Source organism: Marmota flaviventris, chromosome 1, assembly GCF_047511675.1.
Source record: "Marmota flaviventris isolate mMarFla1 chromosome 1, mMarFla1.hap1, whole genome shotgun sequence".
NCBI lineage: Eukaryota > Metazoa > Chordata > Mammalia > Rodentia > Sciuridae > Marmota > Marmota flaviventris.
This window is the reverse complement of record NC_092498.1, coordinates 119,436,396-119,459,142: the sequence shown is the minus strand read 5'-3', so window position 1 is coordinate 119,459,142 and position 22,747 is coordinate 119,436,396. Positions and strand designations below refer to the sequence as shown.

Here is a 22,747-nt window from a genome sequence, read left to right as displayed (position 1 = left end):
GAAGCAGGAGGACTCCAAATGACAACTTAGCAAACCCTATCACAAAATTAAAAGGGCTGGGGATGTAACTCAGTGGTAGAGTGTTCACCTAGCATGCAGGATGCACTGGGATCAATCCCAAGCATTGCAAATACACAAACATACATACATACATAAATAATTCATTTTTTTTAAAGCAGGGGTACTTGCTCAAGCAAATAAGATACAGAAAGCTTCTTCTTATTCTTCTGGATACTCAGGAATAGGAAAAAAACAGCCATGTTTGGCCACAATGAGTGACTCACTTATTGTTCATTCATTTTCTTACTGACTACATGTTATCTCACGCACAGTATCATGCCACCAGGGTAGTGGTGACCAAGAGATTTGTCTAGACCCCCTTTCTCAAGCCCTGTACTCTTGCATAATGTCTGACACATTTCTATGTCTCTGAGGGAACTATCCTGTGAGAAAGGCAGGGCATAGATCATTAGCCCCATCACACAGGTATGGGTAAGCAATGACTTATGAGCATCTCATTTGATTTGTGACAGTCAGAACCTGGCCCTGGCTGAATCTGTAGTTCAGTGGTAGAGAGTACACCTGCCATGCATAAAGTGAGTATGATTCCCGACACCCCCACTGCCACCACCACCACCAAAAAAAAAAAAAAAAAGATCTTGGCCCAAAGCTTTAGAATCCCATCCTCCATAGTCCTTAAGGATAAGGTTAGACTGTCCTCATCCCACGAGAACAAGTTCGGCCGTTCCGAATCTCACCTGCTGTCACTAGAGTTTGCAGATGGAAAGGCCTGTTCTCCTATGTTCTGAGCGTTCCCAAAGGTCTGGCTGTTGCCTCTGTCCACAGATTGACCTGTGCTTACCCCCAAACTGGTGTTATCCAACACCGGAATGACAGTTTGTTCCAGAGATACCTATAGAAGATTTAAAAATTAATACTGGAATCCACAAAAAATCAACAGGGAAACTTAGTAAATAAGCTGGCTGATTCATTCAATAAGCATTTATATACATACATGCACACATACATATACACAAAAATAAAATCAATAACTACCACCACCACCTATGCAATCATTAAAGCTACTTACATACATGGTCTTCCATTCCTCTCACTCCCAGTCCCCACAGGGACCTGATAGAAGAGTGAAAGCAGTCTAGAGACCACACCTAGTGCTGTATGCCCTGCCTTCTGCTACAGCAAATGGAAATTCCCACTCTCCAAATCCTCAGAACCAAAGAAATTACTTCAGCACCCAACTCAGACAAGATTTACACTAAAGAAACCCCTCCCTCAATATAGACAGAAGAGAAGTCAGAATCATTCCTTATAACACTTGGAGAGGGGAAGAAAAAACATTTAAAGACAACTGGGTGAACCTCTCCATCTACTATGACTCCCCCATTCCACCCCAGTCCTTTCCTGTATCTATAGCAATACACTCAGCCTTCTGATTGCCCAGGTTCAAACCTAAAAGGCATCTGACAGCTCCCTTCTTCCCTTTAGAGATTCGCATGCACTTCTAAATCAGGCTCACCCTTCCTCTGATCAAGGAGGGCTGGACCAGTCTCTTAACTAGCTCCATAATTTCAGCCTTTCCCCTGAAAACTCTTAACTGGAAGCCACTTTCATTTGAATCTTCTGTAAGAACAGAATCTACCTCATTATTTTATTACTCTAAAATTTTGTATCTCTCTATGAGCTATACCATTGAGAACCAACTCCTAGGCAATTGAGGGTTCTGTACATTTGCCTGACCTGTGACCTTGCCATACCACCTGACATCTACATTTCCAGCCAAATCAGAATCTGCTTATATAATCCTGTATGTGTGTTCTGTTGCCCTGAGATTCCTCTCTCCACAACCACTAGCTAAAAGCCCATCATTTTGAAAGGCCATTTTAAATGCTGAGCCCTTAGTAAATTATTTCATGATTCATTCCACCCCAGGCTGAAGCACTCCACCTCTATGAATCTCTCCTGATAGCTGCCAGGTTTTGCTTCACACAGTAACATTATACCTATCTCACCTCCTTTAAAGGTCCTACAGCACAAATCTATGCCCTGCTCACCTAGAATCCCTACAACATTCATCAAAGGTTGCATCCCATAGCAAATGTAATAAATAAGCCTTACAGGGCACTCTGGAAAAGTATAAGGTTCTTAATTTGTGATTCTTGGGTACTACTTCCAGAATGGAGCTACATCACCAGCTCTTTCTATTTGTTATTTTGAAATGGTCTTGCTAAATTGCTAAGTCTGGCCTCCAACTTGTGGTCCTCCTTTCTCAGCCTCCCTGGGATTACAAGAGTGCACCACTGTGCCCAGCTGCATATTTTGTTAGATGATATAAATATCGCTCTTCCTAATAAAGGGCTTCTCAATCTCAATCTCAGCACTATTGTCGTTTGGAATCAAATAAGACTGGGGGCGGGGAGTGCTGTCTATACACTGTAGATCTTGAGCAGCATGTCAGAAATACCTCATCCATCTTTTCCCATCTCCTAGATATGATAGAAATATCTCTAGATATTACCAAATGTCCTTTGGGGGGTAAAACTGTCCCTGGTTCTGAAAGAATCACTGGGCTCTTCTACAGCAGTGAATGATTTAAAAGAAAACCAAATAAAACACATAGTCTTTGCTGGTACCATAAACACCTAGAGCAGTACAAAAATAAGCATCCTGCAATTATCAGCCACCATCAGCCTATAACCAATAAGGCTTAGGAATAGGCACAATACCAAAATTAAATTATAACAAGCTAACTGAGGGAGACTAGAACTAACTCTAATGCACATAATAATACTGGCTCATAGGCCCTTTTGGGCCCCTCTAGTGCATCCTAAGAATTGCTCTACCAGCCTAAACTGAGGGATACTGCAACAAATGTACATGATTCTTTATTCTGGTAGAGATGTGGTTAAAGAGTTATTCTCTAAATCGTAAGTTGGCAAACATTTTCTATAAAGGACCAGATAGTAAACATACTAGGTTTTGAGGGCCACCTGGTCTCTCATACAACTATTCAACTTTACACAAGCACCAAAGCAGTCACAGATGATATGTAAATTAATGGGCACGGCTCCATTCCAATAAAACTTTATTTACAAAAGCAAGATGGTGGGCCAAATTTGCCCCATAGTTGCCTGATCCCTGTTCTACATCATACACAATCTGCCTTTAATGAAGCTGCATATTTTCCTCAGATATTAATAAGAGGAAAAGTTATGCTTCTCCTGAAGAATTGGTTTGTCTTTATCTTCTGACCACTCAGGCACAGTGACACACGCCTATAATCCCAGAGGCTTGGGAGGCTGAGGCAGGAGGATAGTAATTTTCAAAGCCAGTCTCAGCAACTTAATGTGACTCTGTCTCAAAATTATAAAAATGAAAAAAAAAGGGAGTGGGGAGCAGAGGCTGGGGATGTGGTTCAGTGGTTAAGTGCTGGGTTCAATCCCTAGTTCCAAAAAATAAAAGTTCAGAGCTAAATGTAACATAAAGTGCTAATTATAAGTCCTTATATTGAATCCTATCTTATTTTTTGATTTCCTGAATTTTCCCCATGTAGGCACATTTTTATTCTGGAGGTTGCATTTAGTTCCATAATCCACATGGAGTAAATTTTTGAAATAAGACTAATGGTAAACAAAAAGAAAAGGCAGGATGAACAGAATGGTAGTCACCACAAGTAGAAACCTAGCAAACAGTCAAAAAGGATGATATTAATCTATGATGTGTTTCATCTTAATATCCCCACCCAAAATCTTCCTTACAGAGGTTCCATTTAACATATATAGATACTCCCCTTATCTTCTTTACTGTTAGCTAAATTTAGTGACTTGCTTGCAAAGAGTAGAGCATAAAAGAGGGAAAAAGTAAATTCACAGTGGAGATAGCTGGCAAATACAATATGACCAAATGATGAAGGTTACCATCACAGGCATGTCCTGCAGGTCTCATCTATCCCAATATGACATAATGAGAAGGGCAACTCACCTCTGAGGTACCACTCCATTGTAACCATGAGAAAAAATACCAGTCAAACCCAAATCTGAGGACATTTTACAGGATACCCTGGCCAGGACTCCTCAAGACTATTAAGGTCATTAAAAAAAAAAAACAAGGAAATGAGGTTGGGTACAGCACATACTTAATACATATGAGACCCTAGGTTCAAACACTAACACACACACAAAAAAAAAAAAAACCCACAAAACAAAGAAAGACTAAGAAATGGTCACAGACCAGAGGAGACAGGAGAAACATGACAACTAACATGTACACAAAAGATTCTAAATCCGTATGTCAAAGAGATATCTGAACACTCATGTTCATTGCAACATTATTCACAATGGGGTGCCTGGATTGGATCCTGCCTGGAACAGAAAAGAAGACATCAATAGAAAAAAATGGTGAAATCTACACAGTCTGGTGCGCTCTCTCTCTCTCTCTCTCTCTCTCTCTCTCTCTCTCTCATACGCACAACCATCAGCAGCACCACCAACTGCCAGTCTCTTCCCTACTTCCTAGCACTCCAAAAGCTATGGAAAATGGTAAAGAGAGAGCCCTGTCAGGGATGCCTCTGAGATTAGCATCAATCATAACAGGTGCCTTGACAGGCCTTTTACCACCTCCACCTGTCACATTCCTGCTTTCTCAGGCTAAAGAATAATCAGTCACCAGTAAGCAGTCAGATCTGCACAACCAGTTCCCAACTGTGCCTGGAGGCTATTGGGAGATAGCACTCTACTCTCTCTTACCTGGAGACAAATGGGCTAAGTGGTACTTCTTCCTTCCAGACACCCAGCTCCTTCAGGTCAGGCAGAGGTACCAAAAACAGACCCTTGACAGAATCCTATATACTGAAGAGCAGGTGGGAAGGACTGGGAATAAACTCCCAGACCCATAGCCGGTGTTCTGCAAGGTTTATGACACCAGGGAAGAAAGAAATATCATCCCAAATGAAAATACTCCCCCTGCCCTCACGGAACTTACCATCTGGGGATAGGAAGGGGATGACACACATTAAGTAATATTTGTAAAGGGTTTTCCATTCTGTACCTCCCATAGTATTTGACACAGACCACAGACCTATATCCAGCAGTGCTTGGTATATACTATCTCAACTGAACTGAACTTTCTCTGCAGGTATTGCCTCCCTTTCCACATGTTCATCCTAAAACCAATTCATGAATAGTTATTTGTGCTTTTATATCTCATAACTCCACAAAACATGAGGCTATTACAAATACACATATAATAAGATAAAATAAATACATGAGAAAACCCAATAAAGAGAAAAAGCATGTAGGAAAAGTGTGAAATTATAGTATAATCAAGTAATTTTTTGATCTACAATAACATTTTTAACATTTAGAATTGGACCATGCAATACAGAAGCTACTAGCTAAATGTGGCTCTTTAAAATATAAATTAACAAAAATTAAATTAAATATTCAGTTCCTAGATCACATTAGCCACACTGCAAGCCCCTCAATAGCTATATATGAGCAGGGGCTACTATGTTGAACAGTGCAAAAATACAATATTTCCATCACTGTAGAAGCAAAGAAGCAAAAACTGCAAACAAAAAATGTGTGTGGGTTTAGAGGTATTGTTCAGTAGTATAGCATTTGCCTAGCATGCACAAGTCTTAGGTTCAATCCCCAGCACTAAAAAAAAAAAAAGAAAAGAAAAAGAAACAAAACTTGGGCTGTAGAAAACATATTGAAGCACATCTGGCTGAGTTTTGGAGGTTTGGGGTTGTTGTTTTTATTTTTTATTTATTTATTTATTTTTCTGCAGTACTGGGGATTGAACCCAAGGACTCCTGCATGCTAAAGCAACATTCCCAGCCCTTTTTAAACTACATTGTGAGATGCAGTCTCACTAAGTTGGCAAGCTAGCCTTGAACTTGCAGTCCTCCTGCTTCCGCCTCCACCTCCACCTCCACCTCTCAAGTAGCAGGGATGTACCACAGTGACAAGGACTGAGTACTTGTTTTTAAAAACAGGAAGGGCTGCACACTGCTTGGTAGACATGTGATTTTTGCTAGATAGGAAACCAGACTTGGTGTCTAGCTTATTTACACGCAAGACAGAAACTTGGATTTTTGTATGAAATCTCCTTTTAAGTATTTCCAATCAATTCAAATTTAAAGCAGGGAGAAAAAAAAACAGCAAGGACAGATACATTTTGGGGACATTTGAACATCCTGATCCTTTGCGGAAGCCCTGCACAAAGATTTCAGGTAAGAACCTGGCTAGTGTGGAGGGTTTAGGTTAGGGCAAAGTTGGTTAGTAGGTCCCAGAGATCCTCAGGAGGGATTGAGTCCTTGGACATATGAGCCTTCTATTCATATATGTCTCGGAAGAAAGAACACTGAGCAAAAGGCACTTTTGGACACATCACAATCTTAAGACTCTCCAGAAACTTTTGTCCATGAACACACTAAAAACTGTTGCCCTAACAGATGTGGTCCCAAAGTTCTACAGAACCCAGCATTTCTGGGGCCATCACAGGATACAATTGTCTGGGGCTACGTGTCATCTCAGGCTCCTCCTCTTACATACTTAAACCAGAATGGTTCCACATTTGACTTGGATTTCAGGGTTTTTTATAAATTGTCAATGGGACAAATAGGGAATCCTATTATTTTAAACAAAAAGGGCCCCATTATTTTCTGTGCCTGTCTTCCCTACCAACATCTCAGAGGTGATATTTCCTGAGCACCTCCTATGAGCCAGGAACTGGATTAGGAGCTGAAGAATTAACAGTGAACAGAACAGACATTATAGTTGTCCCCTTGGAGCTTAGTTGGGTGTGGAAGGTGAGTACAAAATTCCAGTCATACAAATGTGAAGTGGTGAGAGAAATGAGATGCTGAAAAAAGAATTATTCAAGTGCCTGATATGGGATCTGTCTCAAGGAAGAATTAACCAGACATAGTCAGGGAAAGCACATGCCAGGGCATAGCAGCAGAAGGAAATCTGGTGCTTACAGCGGTCACTGGAGTATAAGAGTGAGGATGAGAATGAGGAAGAAAATGAGACTGGAAAGTTTGGTGCCCCAATTGTGCAGGACCTTTCATGCATAATAAGCATTTCAATCTTTATCCCAAAGGAAAGAAAGGCTTGGAAAGGTTAATGATGGATGATATAATCAGACTTCATTTCAGAAAATAACCCTGGAGGCAGGATAGAAAACAGATTGGAAAGGAATTGGATGGCAGCAGAAGACCACACAGGAGGCTGCTACAGGGTATATTGGGAGGAGCGTGTCCATGGACATGGAGATAACTAAACAAAGTGATGACTCCAGAAACATTTACTATGCAAATCCAACCTGTTATGCTGGGCTGGGCTGGGCTGCTGGGACCTAAGCCTCCTTATGAGAGTATCTGCTGGGGATCAAAGAGTCAAGAAAGGGAAGATGCCCTAATACTGACTAAGGTCTCACGTGTCAGGGCCTCTCTTGATCACCACGTCCCTTTAGGCTCTGAACTGTAGACAGAAGACATCATGAGGTTAACTCCTAAGGAAAAAGTTACCTGATCAAGTGTTTCTCATGTCCTCCAAATTCTTATGTTTAATTATGTTTGTTTGTGATGACAAAAGTCAATTTCTAGAGAACAGGAAAACTGCAACTGTATTCTAGCTATCAAACAAAGAGTGGCAAATTCATCACAGTCAAAATGATTAACTGGTGGCATAAGGGACCACCAACTGTGGCACACAACTCTGTTACTTGGAACCCCCTGTGTACTATTGTCAGCTTTAGTTTTACAGGTAATTTTTTTACCTTAGTAAAGTTGGATTGCAGTGATAGCTCCTCCCCCCAGCTTAACTAACAATAATCTCTTCTCAGGAAAGACCTACTCTGAGGGATAAAAAACCATGGCATCACCTTTGCAACTCAGCAAGAACTGAGGACTTTATATTCCAAGATCCAGCAGGGTCATCACAGAGCTAGAAAGGGTGGAAAAGGCCACCCAGTTGAAGCCCATTTTTAGACATATTGAGAAAATTGCTGATTAGTTCAATCAAGCTCATTCACTGATTTATATTCCTGTGCTCCCTCCCACTCCAGACTCCCTCAACCATACACAGATCCACTATAAAAAATGACTGTGAGGGGCTGGGGTTGGAGTTCAGAGGTAGAGCACTTGCTTAGCATGTGTGAGGCACTGGGTCAGCACCACATATAAATAAATGAATAAAATAAAGGTCCATCAATATCTTTAAAAAAAAGGAATGACTGTGAGCCGGGTCTGAGCTAACCACAGAGATGCTTCATCTCATTTCACTCTTATAGCAACCCTATGAAAAGAGCAGAATTATTAGTCCCATTCTACAGATTAAAAACCCAAGGTTGGGGGAGGTTAGTGCAGTTGGCAAAGAGAGAGGTTTGCACCAGTTCATGGAGTAATAGGCAGCTTGACACCAGAGCCTAAAAGTTGATAGTCTTTTAACATGTAGCTCCTTTCTTTTAAGAGGCTAACTACACATTTGATATTTTCTGGTCCTGGATTAGGGTGGAAAGAAAAAGCAGAGAGGGAATAGTCCTTAATAAGCAGAGATGCATTAAATTGACATTATAATCTGGCAACATAGTAACAATCACCCTTCAGGATCTGCAGGGAACTGGTTCCAGGACACCAGGACCCCCAGGATATTTAAATCCAAGGATGCCAAGCAAAGTGGTACATGTTCATAATGTCAGCTACTCAGGAGGCTGAGGTAGGAGGATGGCAAGTTCAAGGGCAGCCTCATTAAAGACCTTCAACAACTTGATGAGACCCTGTTTTAAGACCAAAATAAAAAACAGGACTGATGTAGCTCGGTGACAAAGTACCCCTGGATTCAATCCCCAATTTTAAAAAGATAAAAAAAAAAAAAAAAAAAAAAGCCAGGTGTGATGGTGCATGCCTGTAATCTCAGCAGCTCAGGAGGATGAGGCAGAGAATTGCAAGTTCAAAGCCAGCCTCAGCAAAAGTGAGCCGCTAAGCAACTCAGTGAGACACAATAAAAAACAAAATAGGGCTGGGGATGTGGCTCAGTGGTGAAGTGCCCATGAGTTCAATCCCCAATAAACCCCACCCCACCCCATCCCCATGCACAAAAAAAAAAAAAGTCCTTTATATAAAAAAATGGCATACTATTTACATATAACCTGTACACATCCACCTATACACTTCAAATTATCTCTAGATTATGTATAATACCTAATACAGTACAAGTGCTGTACAAACAGTTGTTATACTGTATTGCTTTGGGTTTTTTGTTTTAGTTTTATTTTTAGTTTTTTGTCTTTTCTTTTTTGTAACTGGGGATCAAACCCAAGCCTTAATGCACGTGAGGCAAGTGTTTTATCAGAGTTACATCCCAGTCCTGTATTGCTTAAGGAATAATGATGACAATAAAAAGTCTGTACATGTAAAGTATAGATGCATTTTTTTCCTGAATATTTTTGATACACAGTTGGTTGAATCTGTGGATGGACATAGAAAGATGACTATACTAATCCTAATCATTATTGACAACATGTCCATCACATACCCAGCTCAATGTTAGGTATTTATATCATTCCTGCCACATTAATTAGAAGTGTGTTACTTTGCCAAGCATGGTGGCACAAGCCTTAATCCCACGTGCTCAGGAGGTTGAGGCACGAGAATCCAGAATTCAAAGCCAGCCTCAGCAATTTAGCAAGGCCCTAAGCAACACAGCAAGATTTTGTCTCAAAAATAAAAATGCACTAGGGATGTGGCTCAGTGGTTAAGCACACCTACGTTCATCCCTGGTACCAAAAAAAAAAAAAAAGAAGTATGTTATTTTATTTCAAAATATATGGGGGTTTTCTATTATCAGTTTTTCATTGACATGTAACTTAATTGCACTATCATCAGAAATAGGCTCCTTATGATTCCATTCCATTGAAATTTGTTGAAAAGAGTATATTATTTCTAATACTCAAAAGGACATGGGGCATAATCCTAGAAACTCAGGATGCTAAGGCCAGTCTGGGCAACTTAGTGAGATCCTGTCTCAAAATAAAAACTGAAAAAGGCTAGGTCCAATTCCCATACCAAAAAAAAAAAAAAAAGAAAAAGTGAACATAAAACAATTAAAAAGGTACAATTTAATTTTGTATATATGTAGGGAGCTCCCTTACTATCTCGAATATGAGTTAATTTTGTAAATAATTTACACATTTTTTAACAATACACCTGGTGGGTAATATAAACTGGATGTGCTTCTCCCAAAATCTGATCTTTATGTACTATTCCCAATTGTAAAGAATCACACTTTTGTCCTACAGGTGAATTCTACCACATGAAGTGTATGGATTATTAGGTTATTATTAAATAACTCTCTTGCAGCCCTATTGGGTTTTATTATGTTAAATTCTAATCTAAGTCCAAAACTGTTCACAAGGGCATGTCTTGGGTAGAAAGCAAAAGACAATATGGTTTGATGCAAGCCTGTTTTAAACAAAAAAATCAAGTGTGCCTCCCACATTCAGACATGAGAAAGGTTTGTATTAGGACATGGAGGTCCTGAGACGCTTTTACTCAGGGTCATGAACTCATGAGAACAGGTAGATACAGACATCTGAAGACCTGCACAACAAGCATGGCAATATCTGATCTCCTATTAAAGGGGAGACTCCAATGTTAACCAAATGCACAGTGTAAGGGCTCAACCACTCACTAGTTGAGTGCTCTATGATCAGCTAGCTTCATTAAGTCTTGATGTTTTCATCTGGAAGAAGGGTTGATAATAACTTCACCTTATACGTTGAACTAAAGATTGTTTACAAAGCACCAGCAGAGTGGGCACACAATAAATGATGCTTTTGAATTCTATTAAATAAGAAATATGAACCACCCAATTCCATCCTCTTTACATTGCCTCATTCAGCATGAACCCTGTTTACTGGAGTCTCTATAACTAAAGTCAATTTCCTATTCTACTTAGAGGCCTCAGTAAAGGAAAGAACACTATTTCCCTTCACCAGGGACCTATTAAAACAGTTATTGTTATTGTTAATTATAAAGCAAGTCTCAAGTCAAGGCTATGTGTCCTGTATTTAAATCCCAGCTCTACCCTATGCTGTATAAAGCAACTTCATCCCACAATTTCTCCATTTCTATAATTCTGTAATTAATTCTGTAATTAACTTTTAGGTTATGTTGTGAGATGAAATACTTAAGGAAAGTGAAGAATTTGAAGGGCTTGAAAGCCCTTAAAAATCTAGTCTAAATCTTTTATTTGACAAATGAGTTGAGTGAAGCCCAGAGGGTAGGCAAACTACCCAGGGTCACACATCATTAACCCAAAACACAGAGCATACATATTTGTAAATGTTGGCTTTGTTTATTCACTACTTCTTGCCATATAGTATAAATCCATCTAGTACTAGAAGGAAAATAATGAATGTCCAGTCCTTGAGTATGCATATTTCTTTTTCTTCTTTGTAAAGGGTATTGAACCCATTACCACTGACTGTAGGTAAAAGGTCATCAGCCCTCTTACTTTTTATTCTGAGACAGGGTCATTGCTAAATTCGAGGCTGGCCTCGAATTTGGGAAACTCCTGCCTCAACTTCCCCAGTAGCTGAAATTACAGGTAGGCACCACCACATCCCAGCTAAGTGTACATATTTAATGTTGCTTATAAAAGTTAAAAGGGAAAATAATGCAATGTGATGACATCCATAGCACCCATGTGAACTAGTCAGGCAGCAATGAGGAAATTTGACTACATCAGGAGGATCACTTGTCCCTCTTACATGAATCTCTTCTATTCTACCATCACTGCAAACATGGAAGAGATGATACCTCAGAGATCAAATTCAAATTTTGACTGCAACTCAAACTCAGATTCAGCCAATTCCATCTGCTCGGAGCTGAACAGAAGGCTAGGTCATGGCTTTTGCTGATGGGCAGGCATGCAAGGGCTGCAGAGCCCTGGAGTTGAACTAACCTGAGGGTAGAAGGCAGATGATGCTGTGCGTGGACTGCGGACAAACTCCATAAAGAAGGCCCCATCCTGAAGTCAGAAGAGGAGGAAGCAGCAACAACAGCAGCAGGTGCAAGAGAGTGAAGAAATGGAGTGTGTACCAGCGGTTAACCATGGGGGGAAGAAGAAGGAGATGAAACATAAAACATAAAAATAAAAACAAGAAGAGAAGGAGAAAAACAAGGACCCATGAGGGGAAATGGGGTAAAAAAAAAATACAAAATAAAAAAGAAGAAGAAAGAGATAAGGCGAGAGAGCCACCCAGAAAGATAATATCCACATGCAAAGTATGAGCAAGAACTCACACCTTCCTGGGCAGAATATCCCATCTGTGTGGGAGAAAGCACCTGGGTTAGAAGGTGTGTCCAAGCTCCCTCAGGTCTGCCAAGAGTGTGGCTTGGATACTTTTGCCCTCCCACATAGCTCTGAAATTCCTTCAGACCTATGGCAAGGAAGAGGGAAAGGCCACAGCTTTGGGGGATGACAGGGCAAAGGCTATAATAGCAACATCCTGGCCTCCTGCCTGGCTGGGTGACAAGAAACATACTGAGATATCAGGTTTCTTCTGCCTGTTATTGAACATGGCAGCCAGATGGGAGAAGAGGATTCAATGCAGGAAGAAGTCTCTATTAATCGTCTAAGCACACAGCAGTACAGAAGCAGCCATACCTTCTCCTCCACTGATTGTGTAATCATCAAGAAGCTAAGATACATAGAATGTCAGGTACACAAGCACTCATTTGAGGGGTTTTCTGAAGCTGTCTACCCCCAGTCTAATCATATGGGGTGAAAATGATCATGTACTTGAAACAAAAATGACATAGAAGATTTTGCCAAACAGCCTCTGTCCCTTCAATATCTTTTTATTTTTTATGCTGATTACAACTAAAATTCAGAAGTGGCTCCTGATCAATGTCTCTGCTTTCCTACAATTTTTCTTCAACGCAAATGTAGAATAATTTTACAATTATTGAAATTTCTGAATATTCTTTTTAGCGATATTACTGCTATTTCCCATTAGCCACTGAAAACAATATTGCTGCTACTCCCCATTAGCCATTGCAAACAAACCTTGGAAAGTTGAGGCTATGGGGAAACACAGGCAGGTACTGGCTCATGCAGCCAACACAAAATGATACCTGAAGATATGGCTGAGAATTTCTGAGCATATCAGCAGGACATCTCATAGCAGTTTTCCTTCCACTTCTTTAAACTTGGGAGTCTATGTCCAGCAATAGTAACAGTTACTATGCTGGATTTAAATGTTCAATTGGAAGATCAGGAGAACATTCTAAAAAGCAACCTAGTCATTTGGTGTTTGGTATATTTTAATCTAAATGTTTGTGATTCTATAATTTCTCTATCATATCCTTGGCACTTTTTAAAATCCTCAAAGATGACAATAAACAAATGTTTAAAATAAACAACTAAAAAAGCTAGTGGGCAGCACACAAGGGACTTTTGTACCTCATTATTCCATTCCTGACTCCTCTCTGCCAGAACATATATTGGCAGAAGTGCTGATGATGCTAAGATTCATGTACACATGAGAACAGGTTAAAAAAAAAAAAAAAAAAAAAAACTTTTTCTATAGAACATTCTTTGCACACCAGTTCGCCTTGGAACCTAAAGTTACTCCCTAGAGCAGTGATCAATAAACTATAGCTTGTAGTCCAAATCTGGCAAATTACTGTCTTTTTACAGTCTGAGAGAGATAAACTGCTTTATAATGTTAAATGTTTATAGAAGTACCTATGTAATAGCTTTATTTTGTTTTTTGGTCCAAAAGCCTAATGTATATATTTAGGTTTGCTGGCCACTGGTCCATATAGACTATAACTTGCCTAGAGCTTCAGATGGCATTTTTGTCTCATTTTTTTTTCTTAATATGAGCACCTGACACATATAAGGCAAGTGCTCTACCACTAAGCTACAACCCCAGCCCCACAAGTCTCAGATTTTAATCCCTCCATCTGAGTAATTCAAGTAATATAATTCTAGTAACTTATGCTAAGGAAATAATCAGAGATATGCTCAAAATATTATTGTGAGGAAGGTCATTGTAACATTATTTATAATTATGATGTATCACAGATTATAACTTATAGAATGATTAACAAAATTTATCTCAAAATTAGAAATCATCTATAATTCTAATTTTAAAATGTCCAAATGAAGTTACATTCCTATGATTAAATATTATATGGCTTTTTTCTTTTTTTGTACCAGGGACTGAACTGAAGGGCACTTAACCATTGAGCCACATCTCCAGCCCTTTTTATCTTTTATTGTGAAACAGATGCTTAGGGCCTAAGTTGCTGAGGCTGGCCTCAAAATTGTGATCCTCAGCCTTTCAAGCTGCTGGGATTATAGGCAAACACCACCATGCCTGACTATACGGCTTTTCTGTGTGTGTGGTGCCGGGGAAACGAACACATGGCCTGTGCATACTAACTACATAACTACATACTCTACCACTAAGCTATACCTCAGCTCATAGCTATTTTTACAAATCATTTTGAGGCTGAATGTATGACTTGGTGGTACAGTGCCTGATTCCTGGTAAGGAAAAAAAAATCATACTTTTGAAAAATATTGAATGACATGAAATGTTTTTATGACATGGAGATAAAATGATAGCCTAGAGAGATAAAATATATTCACTCAATCTCTTTCATCTCCCAGATAAGAGAAGTACATTCAGCTCATCCTACCACAGCAGAATAATCTCAGATTTTGAATTTCTCAGGAGATAAGATAACAAAGTCAAGTCTATTGGTCTTAAAAGATAAAAAGCCTCACCTATAGAATTTTCTGCCCTTCTACTGCACTTGCTATTCCTTGCAGAGGTATAAAATCTCGGAATTTTTTTATTTTTGTTCTACTCTGTCCAGAACGCTTCTGTCTGACTATATTTCTCAGGAATCTAAGAAAACTGATAGTAATTCCATTAGTAAAGAACAATGAAACCTTTTAGAAGGTTCTTCAGAAGCACTGTACTCCTGACTGGGAAAACTAACAATGATGCTAAAATAAAACCAGATGGCCAATTTCAAAACTCAAGTCAGATCTCAGGACTGAACCAACAGAGTTTAGTTTTACTTTCTTTTATAACTGCACTTAACTAGAATTTTATCTTCCTTACAATTTGAATATGAAAGTTTGTTAATAAAGATGGTAAAAGTAATAGAACCTTAAAAGAGTGTGGGAAGAATTCATCGAAAGTTTTAGCACATTCAATCCTGGATTGGAAGGGTTATCCATTCTGCCCTACACATTGGGTCTCTGTGAGCATTCGGCAGTTCCCCACAGGAGTGGCCTCCTTTACCTTTCGTGGGCTGTCCACATAGGTGGGAGTCATTGCAACACTGCTGCTCTCAGCTGATTGGGTAGAGCTTTTTCCACTGTGCAGAGCTGCCTGCTGTTCTCCCAGACACCTAAAAGGAGAAAAAAACATATGACTGCAGCTTGCGTAAAGAAGGATCCACATTAGCCAAAATGAAGATTGCTCTGTTACTGGTATCTTCAAAACACACACACAAGCTTCTGCCTTATTTCTTCTTCAGGTCCTACCTGGTACACTTAACTTCATTAAACTGTCCTAAACAGTCACCAGTCCTCCACAATAAATCAGAAAACAGCACAATTTAAAGATCATTCTGGGCTGGGTGTGGTGGTACATGCCTGTAGTCCCACTAACTCAAGAGACTGAGGCAGGAGGATCACCTGAGCCCAGGAGTTTGAGGCCAGCCAGGACAATACAGCAAAACATTGACTAAATAAAAGCTTATTATTACTTTTAAAGGGCACCTAATTGGTCCCTACTTCCTGGAATTGATCACCATTTTTTTAGTCCTCTGGGAAGACTTTTTCTCATTCTTATTAAACATATCAGCAAAAGCATATTTTGAAAATTAGGGCTGCATTCATATGTGACACAAATTAAAAGGGGGGAAATGTTTAACTCTATACATTTTGAAGGAATTTATGTTATCCTTTCAAACATATTTAATACCCATCCCCCTCAAAATATGCACCCAAATCTAACAGACACTATCTCATGAAAAAGACAAATGTGGTTTTCTTATGTCATTTCATCTTATTTCAGTTTTGATGTACATAAATACTACCTTCATGATCATTTTCAAATCCTTTTCCATACTAAAATTAATTGTGACCTATTTTAGCTTAAATTACTTTGTTCTACTATATCACTGTATTCTTATTAGGTAAGATTCAGAAGGCTCATATTGTAGTCTTAAATGTTTCATTATTATTGTAATATATGTAGAATTCACATTGGTATCTTCTGGGCATCAGTTCTAGTACCCCATTGTGGACACAAAAACCTGTGAATACTCAAATCCCTTATATACAACAGCACAGTATTTAAATAAAACCACAGACCTTTTCCCACACACTTTATATTACTGATAATCTAACACATAATAATATTACTGATAATATCTAACACATAATAAATGATATGCAAATAGCTGTTATACAGTATTGTTTGGAGAATAATACCTAAAAATAAAGTCAGCATAATACCTAGAACTAAAGTTCAGCACAGATGCAAATTTTTTTCAGAATGTTTTCAATTCATGATTGGTGGAATCCACGAATACAACACCCATAGATGTGGAATATCAACTATATCATTGCAGTGGACACTGTGAGGCACCACCTAGATCCCTCTGCTATGGCCTTGTTGCCTCAATAACTGGGAACACTGTCCAAGTAGCTCAGGGGTCAGTGCATTAAGGGACAGTCCAAGCTGCAGAGCATCCTCCTCTGAGCTCCCCAACCCACAGGATGTCACAGCCAATTAATGATCAGTGTGTCTGTGAGACAGAGTAAATGTGGTGTGTATGTGTATGTGTTTGTGAAGGCCTGACAATATTGGCCCAACCCAGCTAATCTCTGAAGGCTATGCCAGATCCAGTGTTCAGACAGGGTCACCCAAGGCTGTCACCAGATGCTGCAGATAAGTGTACCAATTCTTGTTTCTTCCCACTCCCTCTCAAAGGTGTTAAGCTCACGGACTCTCCTTAATAAACAGCCTATATGCTAAATTTCCAATTGGTCTGCACCCCCAGGCATGCAATCTGCAACGCTTTTCATCTTAAAATTCTGATTTTTTCTCTGTATGTGGTCCTGAAAATAGAATCCAGGACTTCACTCATGCTAGGCAAAGTTCTATTAGTGAACCACACACCTCAGGCCAAATTCTGATATTTGTGTTACTGATCACAAAGTAATCTCACACCAGCAATTAAAATCTGTCTCCACAGTAACCAGAAACACTCTCTTTTAAAATATTTTGTTATAGAAAAATTCAAACATATGCAAAAGTAAAGAATGTAAGAAATCTTTACATATCCAGCCATCAAAATGATAACACTTGGAGATCATCTTGTTCCATCTATATCTCCCTCCTTCCCACACCAAATCATTTGAAGCAAAACTTACATATGGTATTATTTTTCCATATATATTGCATTGTTTCTAACAGGAAATAATTTTTTTTAAGGTGGACACAATATCTTTACTTTTATGTGGTGCTGAGGATAGAACCCAGTGCCCCACACATGCCAGGCAAGCCCGCTACCACTTGAGCCATATCCCCAGCCCTAAAAAGGGAATAATTTTTAAAAACACAGCCACAATTAATTTTTTTTTTACTTTTATAATATCAATTTCTCCAACTATCTCAAAAAAACCTTAACAGTTTGTTTGATTTAAAACAGAATTCAGGGGCTGGGGCTGTAGCTCAGTGACAGAACATTTGCCTAGCACTTGTGAGGCACTGGGTTCAATCCTTAGCACATGAATATAAACAAATAAAATAAAGGCATGTTGTCCATCTACAACTACGAAAAAAATTATTTTTAAATCAAATAAGGTCCCTACTTTACAATTAGTTATGTCCCTTAAGCATCTTTTAAGGTATATGCTCCTCTTCATCCCTTCTTGCAACTCATTTACTGAAGAAAGTAGCTCATCTGTTCTGCAAATGTACAGTCTAAATGTGTTGATTTCATTTCTTTATTGTTTAACATGTTCCTCTGTGCCCTGCACTTCCTAAGAATTAGAAGTTATACCTAGAGGTTTGGGCAGAGTTAGGCGCAATTTGGGGCAAGAATGCTTCCCAAGTGGAGCTGTACACTTCTATCTGGAGGCCCATAGTGGCTTGCTGCCTCTCTCTGGTGGTATTAGCTGCTACTGATGATCTCTGATAGATTCTTAATTCTTTAGAGACTATACATAATGATATTCTGTCATTCCTTCTCTCTTTATTGGCTGGAATATATTAAGAGAGAAACTTCCATATCAACTTGGAAACTCTGAGGTATAATTAATAGGGGAATAGCAGAATAAATGTATTTTCCCCTCATCCACTGATATCACACTGAATGTCTATCTATCTGTCTTCTTCTACCACAGTGCAGCCATGTTTTCCTAAGCCACATACACAAATACACACCCTGACATTCTTTGGTACTTCCTGAGGGCAACAGCAGTGGCAAGAATTCTCAGTTACTCCCATTACCCCTCCAGATACACTGATACATATAACAATCTACATTGACTGAATTGCCTTTCATGTGCTCTGACTAGGTCAGAGATTCAGACATTAGAAAGACCCTCTCCTTGACCTTAGAGGCTCCTTGTCTAACAGTTCAGGGAGGAGACTGGCACAAAATGATGAGCACCAAGGTATACATATGAGAAGATATACAAGGACACACTGTATTCTGACAAAAGACAGGCAGACAAGCCCATATGCATTGGGTGGGCCTGAAAGGATGAACTGAAGAAAGACAGCCTACACAGAAGCAGAAAGACAAAGTACAGAGATGCCCTTCACATGCCTTGGTAAGTAGACAGTATGCTATATCACATGGCTGGTCTGCTTTCAGCATGGAACCCAAAGCAACAAGCACACATAAGAGGCACTCTGAATAGGATGAGAACATTCCAACTGTTTGAAGTGTCTGTCTGTGTTGCCCTCCCCCAACTTGGCTGTCACCAAGCTTTACTATTCTAATAGAAGTAGAGGAGCCTGCTGGCCAATACCTGTTACCTTAAGTTGATTCTGCTGCTGTTAATCAGCAAACATATAAGACTTCAGAGGCATCTGCCTTCCAAGAGAGACTGACAAAATGTCTGTGCCTACAGATAAAAACTGGAAGGAACTAGAAGAAATGAAGACAAGCTAGGAATGGTGAAACATGCCTGCAATCCTACCTACTTAGAAGACTGAAGCAGGAGGATCCCAAGCAACTTAGCCTAAGCAACTTAGCAAGACAGTCTTAAAAATAATATATTTTTTAAATGGCTTCAGATAATATATGTCAGTGGTAGAATACCCCTGGGTTCAATCTCCAGAACCATAAAGAAAAAAACATAGTTACATTATGGTAACACAACAAGAATATAGATGAAAAATTTTAAAGCTGTTTTACATGCTGCTCTAACACTGTTATACATTGAATCTGCTTGGTGCAACAGAAGAATAAGAAAAACACATTAAAAAAAAATGCTCTGTGGAGGGGCTAGGGTTGTGGCTCAAGTGCAGAGTGCTTTGCTTAGTAAGTGTGAGGCACTGGGTTCGATCCTCAGCATCATATAAAAATAAATAAATAAAATAGAGATATTGTGTCCATCTACAACTTAAAAAATAAGAAAATGCTATGTGAACAAATGTTATATAAAAAAGTCTGGCTCTTTCTACTCTATGTCCATTCTTAAGAAAACACAGCATGTCCCCCTGAAGCAGTCATCTGGGAACAAGAAATAAGCCTCAGGTCTCTTTGTCCTGCCTCCTGCCATAGGGTTAACTGATTCTCACCCTTCACATGAAGGGATACTACTACCCCAAGAGAGCCTTCTTCTCCTGATCTGAGTGGAAAGAAGCCCTTGGTGTCTCCTCAGTGATGACTCACTGAAAAAATAAGATACCTCACACCTAGTTTCACACCTTCCATCCTTCCCAGTAACATCCAGTTCTTATTCTCTCTTTCAAGGATTAGTTATAGGGAGAAGCTGCCAAGCAAAGTTCTAGGGCCTTTCCTAGGTCAGAGACATTTTTGGAAGAAGACACAGAGCTATCAGTAATAAGCCCAACCTACCCACTTTCCTTCTCTCATTGCCATCTTCTGGGCAATCTACTGGGTTCCTCTGCTCTCCTGCCATATCCCATCTTTTCCATTTCATCATCACCCTCCTCCACCTAATCTCTGTCTCCTGGCACCCACCTGCCAAGCATTCCTATCTCTAGGCTTATCCCTGAAGAAATCACTTCTACCAAAAATACAGACTAGATATTTTATGATATAAGAAATGTAATGGCCAGGTATGGTAATACTTTCCTATAACCCCAGCAACTCAGGAGGCTGAGGCAGAAGAATCAAGTTTAAAGTCAGCCTCAGCAACTTTTGAGACCCTGTCTCAAAAAATAAAAAAGAACTGGGGTTATGGCTCAGTGATTAAGGGCCTCTGGGTCAATCCCCGGTATTTAAAAAAAAAGCCTTAATTTTTAGGTAAATTATACTATTGTAGTTTGGAATTTTTTTAAAAAAAGAGGACATATCTTTCAGAGAAACATTCTGAAATAATACAGATGAGATATTTTTGTCTAGGATTTGAGAAAAAAATAAAAGGAAAGGTGAACACAAGTGGAATATAAATGAAACAAGACTTGCCAGGAGTCAATGATCATTGCAGCTTGGTGATCAGTAAAGCAAGATTTATTTATTTAAAACAGAAAAATTTTCAAGCTGGAGATTTTGCCTACCATATGCAAGGCTCTGGATTCAATCCCCAGCACCGCAAAAATAAAATAATTTTCAAAGGATTCCTCCTGGTATGAGATCACATGACGATGTACTGCATCCAGTTTCCCATGCTATCTGTCAATTGCACCTCCCAGTATACCTCATACTCTCTCATGCATTTCATTGTTGCTTTCTGAAAGTGTACTGTGTGCTGGCTCCTGCTGGGAACAATACCCAATACTGGCCATCACACCCAAAAGAAAATGTCCAGTCTCCCCTAACACACTTGCCCCACATATATACAGAGAGATGCTCAGCATCCTATCTTCCACTATTCCATAAATATCCACGGCATACCTACTATGTCCTGGGCAGACTCACAACCTCTGCCCTCAAAGCAGTCACAGTAGAGGAAAGAAGAGTGAACAGATTTCTGAGGCACTCAGGAGAATACTGACAAGTGCTCTAATGAACATAGGCCCAGGATGCAGGCAAACACTGCATCAAGAACCTGATCTTGGGATGGGGATGTGGCTCAGTGGTTAAGTGCTCCTGAGTTCATTCCCCAGTACCAAAGAAAAAAAAAGAAAGAAAGGAAGGAAGAAAGGAAAAGAATCCAATCTTACTGGGGGGATGAGAAAGCTGCCCAAGGCAGGTTCTACCTATGCATAGCAATGTTGTCTTTTCCCCCCAAGTCCCACCTCCCCTCGATGTAAATCCTTTGATGCCTACATGACCAAATTAAATCCCACCTCTTGGAACACTCTCCCTGCCCTCCCAAGCAAGGTATCATCCAGCTGGTATCCTGTCAACTATATTAACATTCCCAAATGCCTAGAGAAACCAGCCAGGTAACATAACTGAGGATGCAAGACAGGTCCAAGACCAGAGTAAGAACCATAGGCCCTTCTAAAGTGTAGCCTGGGCTGGGATTGTGGCTCAGTGGTAGAGTGCTGGCCTAGCATGCTCGGGGCCCTGGGTTCAATCCTCAGCACCACATAAAAATAAATGAATGGAATAAAGGTATTGTGTCCAACTAAAAAAATAAATATTAAAAAATAAATAAATAAAATAAAGTGTAGCCAATGTGGCAGACTACAAATGTAGACTACTTAAAGCAAAACACACTGAAGAAGGAGGACTGTGAGTTTGAAGCCAGCCTGAGCAATGCAATAAGACACTATCTCAAAAAATAATAATAATAAAGGAAAGCCAACTCTATATCTTATCTATAACTTTATATTATATTATATAACCCATACTACATAATTTTTATGCTGTATAATAGAATCATAGATCATCTTACATTTATTTTTCATATAAAAATTTATATAAAATCAAGAATTTTATGTGAAATCTTCAAAACAGAAAATTTGGGATAAAGTATTCATTTTTTTAGAGGGGTATGAAGTATTCCTTTTTTTATTTATTTATTTTGTAGTTGTAGATGGACAGAATGCCTTTATTTCATTTGTTTACTTTAATGTGGTGCTAAGGATCGAACCCAGTGCCTCACACATGCTAGGCAAGCGCTCTGACACTAAGCTAGAGCCCTAGCCCTTGGATGAAGTATTCTTAAAATGCTTTGTGAGCTGGATGCAATAGCACATACCTACAATCCCAGAATCTCAGGAGGCTAGGGCAGGAGGATTGCAAGTTCAAGGCAGCTTCAGCAATTTACTAGGTCCCTAAACAACTTAGCCAGACCCTGTCTCAAAAAGTAAAAAGGGCTAGGGATATTGCTCAGTGGTAGAGCATCCCTGGGATCAATACCCAGTACCAAACACTTAAAAATTTTAAAAATAAAACGCTTTGAGAGCTGAGTGCAGTGGTATATGCCTAGCTATTCAGGAGGCTGAGACATGAAGATCATTTGAGCCCAGGAATTCAAGACTAGCCTGGGCAACATAGAAAGAATTTATCAAAAATATAAATATGTGG

The 22,747-nt window shown here is 39.4% G+C and overlaps 1 protein-coding gene across 9 annotated transcripts in view; it reads right to left on the bottom strand.

The window, feature by feature from the left end:
• Depdc5 (DEP domain containing 5, GATOR1 subcomplex subunit) overlaps positions 1–22,747 on the bottom strand; it is a 148,909-nt gene that overhangs the window by 27,122 nt on the left and 99,040 nt on the right. For 6 of the 9 annotated variants that reach the window (XM_071615617.1, XM_071615628.1, XM_071615646.1 and 3 more), the window contains 3 exons: positions 15,355–15,463; positions 11,991–12,056; positions 759–913 (listed from right to left, as the gene is read on the bottom strand). In XM_071615617.1, the coding sequence (XP_071471718.1) occupies positions 759–913; positions 11,991–12,056; positions 15,355–15,463 (330 nt within the window). Of the gene's footprint in view, positions 1–758; positions 914–8,561; positions 8,803–11,990; positions 12,057–15,354; positions 15,464–22,747 lie in introns of those variants that run through there. The other 3 variants (XM_071615634.1, XM_071615644.1, XM_071615655.1) reach the window with 2 other exon arrangements.